The 9,779-nt window shown below is 40.5% G+C and overlaps 1 protein-coding gene across 1 annotated transcript in view; it reads left to right on the forward strand.

Moving 5' to 3' along the window:
• The window catches only part of LOC106518657 (nesprin-1), a gene marked incomplete at its 3' end in the record, with an annotated part of 139,050 nt that overhangs the window by 42,464 nt on the left and 86,807 nt on the right, over window positions 1–9,779 (forward strand). Inside the window, 13 exon segments of the mRNA XM_014010029.1 lie at window positions 654–868; window positions 945–1,043; window positions 1,179–1,366; window positions 2,502–2,625; window positions 2,731–2,897; window positions 2,990–3,143; window positions 3,272–3,927; window positions 5,060–5,239; window positions 5,316–5,469; window positions 7,289–7,447; window positions 8,113–8,295; window positions 8,376–8,477; window positions 9,366–9,569. Of these exon segments, the coding sequence (XP_013865483.1) occupies window positions 654–868; window positions 945–1,043; window positions 1,179–1,366; window positions 2,502–2,625; window positions 2,731–2,897; window positions 2,990–3,143; window positions 3,272–3,927; window positions 5,060–5,239; window positions 5,316–5,469; window positions 7,289–7,447; window positions 8,113–8,295; window positions 8,376–8,477; window positions 9,366–9,569 (2,585 nt within the window).

Genomic DNA, 9,779 nt, shown 5'->3' on the forward strand with positions numbered 1-9,779 from the left:
CTTTAAAATACATTAAAATATTAAAAAAATAACTACAAAAATAATTTGATAAAGTGTAAATTAAAAATATAGCAGTTTCTGCAACTATAATTGATAATGTTTTGAACTTTTAAAATACTGCATGACAGAACCAGAAGCTGTACTTCATATTAGTGACAAAYTTTGGCCTTTTTGATGGGTTACTTTCATTTTTGCTTCTACTTTTCATTTAAAATAAGTTTCCATTTTCTGCAGGTTTCTACGGTTCTTCTTCTACGCATTAAAAGATTTGTTAAACATCTGAGTGGCGCACTTGCGCTACTAGTGGTGAAAGAGTATATTGCACCTTATTCAAAATCAATGCGGTCCCGTGGCCCTCTGCGGCCCAAAGTTAAAAACTGTCGTTCTTTTGAGGCCCTCAAGGTGGCGATCACGGCCCACAGGTTAAGAATCTTTGGTTTACCTTACATTACGTCGGTCATACTTGTAGTATTTTATAGTGATTAGCATAGGGCACTATTTTTGTGTTGTTACATTATTCCATCAGAGCAACAAATAGAAAAGCTTTCTTTTCCGACGTTCTGACAAGCTGGAAACTGGAACACTTTCAACTCATAACTGACATCAGTCCGGCATAAGTCTTTTGTTCTGCGTCTCCTTTCAGATGGRTGCAGGTTCGGAGGAGAGAAGGGCGGCCCTAGCCCAAATGGAGACCGACTCTGAGGCCCTATCCCAGTTCGTGACCCCCGGAGAGGCCGGGCATATCCGTGCGCAGCTCGTCCAGACGAGGCGCCGCATCGACGAGCTGGCGGAGAGAACGGAGCTGCTCGGTGCGCAGCTCAATCAGAGCGCCGCCTACAGGCAGAGGTGCAAYGATAACCTCGAACAGGTTCGCTTGACACGAGCGAAGATGTTCGGAGATATTTTTGAGCTGTTAAATTACCTAACKGGTTTGTCTTTATCAGGTCAAGAAAACAATAAGTGATCTTGAAGAAAAACTGGACTGTCCTATCACTTATTGCACTTCATCATCAGAGACTTACAAGATCCTCCAGGATCACATGGTACGAATAAAACTAATCCCTTYAGAATTAAACAATAACCTTTTTATTCTTGTGTTTGATTTCTGGATCAACGTCTTCATGTTGTTCGCTCAAGGATTGACTTGGAAGCTACAAGTCTATTTTCATTTACTCCAGGAGGTTTGCCAGGGGTTTGAGCAGCTGAAGCCCCRGCTGATGGCACTGCGCTCGGCCACAGAGCGGCTCGCAGAGGGCAGCCAGTTGGACGAGGAGGTGGCTGACCTCCAGAAGCRGCAGAGGCAGCTCGTTGTGAAGGTGGCAGAAAAGCAATCCACATTACAGAGCCTTCAAGCTCTGTGGCAAAGGTACAATAAATAGTCTAGATMTGCTCATTTTGATTTGTTTCACTGAGGAATGAGCTCATATGAGGTATTTTTGAACAAGTGTGAGTCATCCTCTGCTGTAGCCTGAGTGTCATTTATTGAAATGTTCATTAATTTATTAAAAACAATCGTTTTTATATCCTCTTTTTCCCTAACCATTTGTGCGACAGGCTCATCGGTCTTCTGAATAAATGAAAACTATTTATCACAGTTGTTTTTTTTTTGTTTGTTTGTTTTTTTGTAATTTAAAAGAGGACAGTGCAATTTAATAAAACATATGAAATGCATAAGTTAAAAAAGCCAGAATTAGCCAAATGGCTATTTTTCATCTCTACTCCCCTGGCTATGATGTTAAAAAGCAGTATGATACAAGAATGAAAAATACAATAATAAGACAAAATAAATAAAAGCAGGAAATTAAATTAACATTTACATTTGAATAAAAAATATTTTCCAAATAAAACCCGAAGCAGGACTAGAGAGAAATGAATATGATTTAGATTTTTTATTTCTGGGACTGTATACGACCCGTGGGAAACATCATCATGGTCATTTCATTCCTCAGCTGACGCTGCTAAAAATGTTTTTTTTTTTTCTGGATCTCTGAGAGCAGGACTTCAATCTCCAAAGTTCTTCTTTTTCCTTTTCGCTGCCATTTTAATGAATGGCCACTTCCTGGTATGTGGGGCAGGAAACGTAGCCTTATATGGTGTTTTTGGGGTGGTAATTATGCTAATCTCCTCTCCCCGTGAACGAGCACCTGCATATCAGTTTATGCTCCTCATTTACACACTTTTCCTGAAGATAGTAGAGTTTGTTGAATCTGACGTGACATGTTCGTACGAATTCTTCGTACGAACAAAAGTAAGAGAAATTTAGGTTAAGAATACAAACAAGTGCGACTGTATTTCAGCCTTTTGCATGTCTCTTTAGCCACTCTCTGCTCCCCTGCAGACATAAAATATGAGGGATTATCTTCAGCACTGAGTACTCTGAAGTGTTATAGTTGACCCATTATGATGCTGTCACTGATACAGAAAAAAAAAACTGACATCATCGCAGTGCGGTATCTACATTTTTTCCCTAAAGTTTAATGCAAAAACGTTTGCATCTGCAGATATGAAAAAGAAACTGCGTCCATGAAAGGTTGGCTGGACAGATGTGAATCCCTGTGCTGCCCAGAGACTGAGCTCCTCTCTGCAGATAAAATAAAACTTAGGAGTGAACTGCAACACATGCAGGTAAAACCAATGCATTGTTCTCCGCGTGGCGCCACAAACAAGGTTTGCTGGTTGACTGGTCGGTTTTAAGCTGAGTCAAACTCACGGCCTCGTACACCTTTCCAGGAGATGCAGGGGGAGACGCCAACCCACGAGGTGCTCCTGCAGGGTCTCGCAAACCTCCTGCTGTGCCTGAACCCCACGGCGACCGAGGCTTGTGTCCGAGAGCTCGGCGATGACCTCAATCAACTCCAGGAGAGATACACTTCTGTGAAAATCAGCATAGGACACAGGTGTTTTTTAAATGATTCCTACTGACATTTGAGTCTTTCAGGCAGCTTAACTGTATAAATGTGTGAAATTAATCCTCTTTGTTTTCCTTCAGGTGTAAGTTCCTGGAGATGCACTTGGATCACTTGAAGCAGTTCGATCAGATCCTTCTGATTTTGACTCAAAGAAGCGAAAACTTCCTGTCCGACATGAGAAGCTCGTCTTCCGTTGATATTTCAAACCTCGAGGCTGCAGTTGTTGAACTACAGGTGATAAATCAATAATTAGCTTTTAACAGCGATGTCTTACGCATTATTAGAGCAGTTAAGTTAAAYGTGTTTGCATTGATTTTCTCTTTGACTTTCACTTTGAGTAACTGAATGAACTTGCTGCGCAGGAGCACGAGGCACGGCTGCAGGAAACCACGTCGCTGGTGGAAACGCTGCATGAAAGAGAGGCGCGCCTCCGGTGCCGTCTCACCCCAGAGGCTCAACAGCAGCTGGAGGCCTGGAGGGACGACTGCCTTCTGCCCCTCAGCGAATCTCAGCGTCTCCTCCTCGTCCGCAAAAAGTGCCTGGCCGAATTAAAGACGTTCCTCGAGAAGCGCGAGACGGCGGCGAAGGCCGTGCGCTGCCTTCACGAGRCGGTGGAGGGCAGGGGGAGCTGGGACCACTCCAAAGCTGAAGAACTGCACGGTGGGATTGTGGATGTGGCTAAAGACGTGGCCCGACTCGAGGCTGAGGCTGTCGGGTTGGATGGACAGCTAAGCAAAGCTCATTTGCACATTTCTGGAGCTGAGCTGATGGACTCTAAAGACATCGGTTGTCCTCAGGGTAAARCGTCCTGCAGAGGACAAGCCGTGGTCCTCACGGTGGCCCTGGAGGAGGTACAGAGGGCCGTCGGGTGGAGACAGTGTGAGGCYGACGCTTTAGGAGCCTTGTGGTGCTCGTTCAGGGAGAGAAAGGAAGAGGTGATGAAGAATCTGAAGAAACTGGAGGACGACGGAAGACRAGAGGAGGCCAGAGAGTTCAGCGTGCAGGCCTTTCAGAACAGGTTCACTCATTTTCATACAGATACCATAAGATGTCATCAAAGTTTTATCAAACGACATCAAACTTAATCAGCAACTTAAGAATTTGCATTTACTGTGAAAATGCAGCGTCAATAGCTGCGAGATTTTTGCAGAAATTTTGTAATTTCAGGATTCATTTATTGTCAYATGYAGGTTAACAAGAGTCAACAATGCAATKAAATTCTTAGGATGAGAAGAAATCCTTYGACTCGCTATAAAGAATAAAAAYAAAGACAATACAGGATACAAAATTCAGTTAGCAATAATTGCACAAAGAGTAAATAAACAAAAATTTAGGGTAATRTACACAGTGTAATTTGTTGCAAAAGCAAAAAAGAAGTGGCTAAAATGTATCTGAAAAAGCTGAATCTAGAACAAAGTAGGAATTAAGTAGCTGAAATGATCACAAAAAGGTGAATTTAGCTGAAAACAGCTAAAATTATTGAAAAACAGTAAACACCTGAAAGAAGCATAAAAAACTTAAATTAGCAGAAAGAAGCCAACAGGAGCACAAACAAAATTAATTAGTTGTATAGCTGAAAAAGTAGGGAAAAAAAGCTAAAATAAGCAAAAAGAGGCTGAGGGGAGCTAAAATTATCGTAAAGAAATAAAAAAAAGGCAGATTCAGAACAAAAGGAAAAAAATGCGGGAAAAACTGGAAGGATTTTAAGGGTGTTGAAGACAGCTCCGTTGATTTTTAATGAGAATAAAAATGACAGAAAAGGCTACATATTTCAAAAAGTATAAATTGCGGAAATACCAAAAGTCATAACCAGAATGTCCTGAAGGAGCTAAATGGCACAAAAATCGCAGAATTAGATACAAAAAAAGTACGAGGACACCTATTAATCATTTTTTTAATGTTCTGTTTTAAGCTAATAAAGGGTTAAAACACAAGACAGTACAAAGTGTTTTGCACAATTTGCATCTTTCTTATTAGTATAAAGGTCTCTAGATTGGTTTGAGAAGAAAGAACCCGCTGCCAGGTTACTGAAGCCAGCCTCCAGATGGAGAAATCCRTTCAAATTTGATGTCATTAGGAAAAGGAGATGTATTATGTTGGAATCAGGCAGGTAATCCTCCATTGTTTTCTTCTGGATTTATTTCTCCCAGGCTGCGTTTCTTTGTCCAGCTGGAGGATGAGCTCCAGTCGCTGCAGCACTCCCAGCGATGGTTGGAGGAGAAAGGAAAGCAGCTGGCCCAGAGAGACAGCGAGCTGGCAGCAGACGCTCTCAGGGAGGTGACGCTGGTGAAGACGGCCTGGGACAACGTGAAGACGTTGATAACCAACGGGTAAAGTGTTGATTTTTTTTWAAAGTTTGACAGCTGTAGTATAGTTCTGCTTCTCATTCTCTCTGGACGCTCGCAGCCAGGAACAGAGCGGAGTCRTGGTGGAGCTGCTTCGCTCGTTCCTGCGCTTGAAGTCCACCCTCAACGCTGTCGTGGAAAACGCTCAGGCCGTCGCTCACAATCTGCCCGACCATAACCACGACGCTCAGGACGCTAGAAGTGCTTTCACGCAAGTCAGTGCAAAATATAAAAAAATTATTATTTTGGAATAATTGGATTTTTCATTTCCGTATTTCATTGTCCACAGGGCTGCATTATGAGGACAGCTGAGAGAAAATGTTTCAATGAATTTTAATCTTTCTAAGTGAAAAAGATCCATTATTCGTGTGTCCAGTTTGTGTTGAATTCATACACTTGAGCGAATTTTGAATTTTGAAGTTATTTATTTATTAGGCCTAAAAGGCGAGATGTTATGAATTCATAATGGGATTTTCTCCCAAAAAGCTGAGGATTGTTTTGCATTTACCGACCGTTTGTCGTGTGCATAAACTGATCCACACAATCATTTCAAACAAAAACTTCTAAAGTCATGCAGGAGTTTTAGACTCAAACCATTTTATGATGAGAAATGACAGAGTTACAGATTTTTGTTCATCCTCGAAAATTATGAAGGTAATTTTGTGTTTTTATCATTCAATCAAACAAGAAGGTAGTTTCAATCAATCAATCAATAAAATCCAATCAAAGTTTTTTGCAAAATACAAACTTTTTTTCACGTCAGAAATCATTAGTTGAATCTCAAACTTTTGGTTGATTCTCTTAAGTTTTTAGTTGAACTCAAAATAGTTTTGAACTCAGAGAACATGAACATTGGGGACGGGGCCTAAGGACGAACTACTGTAAGACCTGTCCCTATTGGTTGGTGCGGACCGAAGCTATTTCCTTGTGCACCTGCTTCGAATGGAATGTTGTCAGTCCATTACAGTAGTTCGTCCTTAGGCCCCGCCCCTGACATTCATGTTCTCTGAGTTCAAAACTTTCAAAACTTAGAGCATCAACCAAAAGTCTAAGATTCAACCAAAGATTTCTGACGTGAAAAAAAAAGGTTTCTGTTTTGCAAAAAAAAACTTTTTTAAATTTTCTTTCTTATTGAAATTGTTTTTGTTTGGTTGAAATAATTTTTTTGATTGAAAAAAAATTTTTTTTGATTGAAACTACTTTTATGTTTCATCGAATAACAAACAAACAAACTTAACTTAATAGAAAATAACCATCTTGAATTAGGTTGACCTTAAGTGTTAATTGGTTGTTGTTTATGAGATATTTTGCTAACAGTACAGACAGTATAATACAGGGCTATTCAACTGGTGCCCCCCGGGCCACATCCGGCCCGTGAGTGACCAAAGTTCGGCCCGCCAATTGGTTCATTCATCTCTTAAGCCCAAACACCCGGTTTTCTACTTTAATTACTCTAAGTTCTTTTAGTGAAACATAGACATATTTGGTTTCTACAGAAATGTCAGAATCTTGGCTAGAAGCTGGTAAAAGCCATTTCTATAAACAGTTAAAACTACAAGCAATTGAAGATAAAATGATGAAAGTGAAAATAAATTTGGTTTAAAAATTTGTTAAGTCAGAGATGTCAAAATATTATTTGTGTTAAATAGGAGGCATAATGTGTTTTTGTTTTTGATAATGTTTAATTATCACTACTTTTATAGGGTTCTGTATGTTGTATTCATGATTAAATGCAGCAAAATAAACTAATTCAAAGGTAACAGATCTTTGTAATACTTGGTTTATTTACATAATAACTTTAATTGCTGGATATTTGGCCCCTCAGCTGTTGACCGGCAATAACTGTGGCCCCCGGAGCAATTTAGTCGAACAGCCCTGGTATAATACATAATACATGTACCCACATGGATATGAGCAAAAACATTTCTGACTTTTGCCTTTGGATGTAGGCGATAAAGATGGATTTTAACCTTCCAGTTTGGGCTGTTTCTGKCCCAGCCTGTTGTCATCCTTCTCCTTGCTTCGTCCCTGCAGCATAAAATCATCCAAGCAGAACTGAGAGACAAACAGGAGGACATGGACCAGCTCATCTGCACAGTGGAGGACCTGCAGAGAGAACTGGAGAAGGTTCCCAACGCTGACATGTTCTCCACGCAGAAGGAAATGGAAGCTCTCAGGAACCAGTGGCTGCTGGTGAGTGGTGCTTCAGGTGTCTGCTTTTGGATAAAACCGGGGAGAAAATCGCCCACTTTATTTGGATAAYTGCACAGTACATCCCAGATCAGTGAGCTGCTGGAAAATGATACTTTTCTGTAACAAAAACAAACTGCCTGGAGGTTATTCACATTTGAAATCATGAATTTTACATTTACTCTCACATATCTGGCTGAAATATGATAATGTCTCATAAATGTTTGAATTACTGTTTTGTTTTTTTACTGCTACTATTAAAGAAAACATCATTTACAGTCACAGACCTGAGCCACAGCTCATTTAATGGGATTTATTTTTCTCAGTTTTCTGTTTTCTTCGTGTATTCTCTCGTCTTTTTTTTAATTTAGTTGTCTGCTGAGCTGTCACAAAATGAGACAGAAAAACAAACATGTCTAGACAGGTTATCTTCTTTTTTTTCTATCTCTCCCTCACTTCTCACTTCCACATCTGTCAAACTAATTATCCCTCATTTTTCCTCCACCTCCCAGCGTTAAAAAAAAAAGGAAAAAAGAAAGCGGCATCCCTTGTTAAAGAGTGACAGAGACGGCTAAACACAAAGGAGACAGACCCTTCCTCTGCTGTTGATTGAGATGTTTTCTGTTCTATAATCAGACCAGTTTTTTTTATTTATTTATTTTTTTTAGGTTTCAGAAAAAATACAAGCGAACACAGAACGACTTGGCTACTGCGCTCAACTCTGGGATGACCTGAAGGCCACGGAGCGCGACATCAACCAGTGGACGGCCGCCTCTGTCGCCGAGCTCGCCGACTCMGCCGCCAGACTCGGCGACGTGGAGTCGGCCGAGGCTCTCCTCGCCACCTTTCAGGTCAGAGCGCGCCGAGGAGCTGCGGCGGCGAGGTGGCGTTCAGCGGGGGTGATTTAAACGTCTCGCGCTTTGATCTGCAGGCCGAGCTGGAGAAGAGGGAGCAGAGGCTGGATGTCCTGCAGGAAAGAGTGGCGAAGCTGAAAGAACGAGTCAAGCTGCAGGAGACGCCCATACAGATGCAGGTGAACGTGGTGGAAAACAGTGTCGACAAAAATAAAATTCCAATCAGTTAGTTGAAATTTGAGGAGCGACGTGAGCAAAAAATAAACTGGAGAATTCACTTTTTCTGAAAAAAAGCAGYGTGAATCCTTATTGCTGAAGGATATTTGCAGAAAAAAAGAAAAGATCCACAAAAATGTAGCAAATTGTTGTTAAAAATAGCTGAAATTGGCAGAAAAGTAGCTGAAAAGCTGAATCTAGCACAATCAAGAAAAACAGCGTTTACTGAATTAGGCAGTAAGAAGAAGCTGAAAAAAGCTAAAATTAGCTGAAAATACCTCAAAATTAGCTCAAATCGCAGAAAACAGCTGAAAAAAGCATAAAAGCCTAAATTAACAGAAAGTAGCTAACAGAAGCCCACAAAGCTTAAATTAGGAGAATAGCTCAAGAGAGCACAGAGATAGCTGAAGAAGCAAAAAAAATGCTAACATTAGCTAAAACGTAGCTGAAGGAAGCTAAAATTAGCACAAAGACGTTAAATAAAGCAGAACCAGAACAATAGGTGAAAAGTGCAGGAAAGGTTTAACCATTTTGAAGGATTTTAAGAAAGACAGCCCCATTAATCTTTAATGAGAACAAAAAATGGCCAAAAAGGCTAAATATCTCAAAATGTTTAAATCGCTGAAATACCAAAAGTCATAATTTATATAGTTAGTCAAGTTTTGATACATGAATAGCTGAAAGAGCACAAAAAATGTACAAAGTGAAATGTTTCATAGCATTCCCATAATTACATAACATCTCATTTTCTCTTAAAGCGTAAAAAAAATAAAACTTTGCTTTGTGTCGAGCAAGTTGCCCTCTTGTTTTTTTTTTATTTTTAATGGTGCTAACTGGTTTTACTGGACCAGGTCCTGGAGTCAGATCTGAGGAAGAAAATGTTCCACGCKCAGGAGGCGTACAACCAGGCCAAACACTCGCTGACCTACTTCAACTTCCAGAAGCAGCGACTCGAGGACCTCATGTCCCAGATGTCCGAGCGGCTGGAGGCCGTCGAAGGTTYCATATCGGACAACGCTGAAGCTACTTCTCTAGAAGACATTCAGATTGTGAAGGCACGAGCTCATGAGTTTATGTCTTGTTTATGTGGTGGATTTACACTGCTGATTCTGGGATATTAGATAGAGATCTTTTAAGCCTTGTGTATTACAACATGCAGTCATTTGGACTGGATTATTCTTGTAAAGACAACAGAGGTTAAAGGAGCAATATTATGTGTTTCTCAGACATACATTTAAATACTATACCATAATAAAGTATCTATG

The sequence above is a fragment of the Austrofundulus limnaeus genome, unplaced genomic scaffold (assembly GCF_001266775.1).
Source record: "Austrofundulus limnaeus strain Quisiro unplaced genomic scaffold, Austrofundulus_limnaeus-1.0 Scaffold64, whole genome shotgun sequence".
Lineage (NCBI taxonomy): Eukaryota > Metazoa > Chordata > Actinopteri > Cyprinodontiformes > Rivulidae > Austrofundulus > Austrofundulus limnaeus.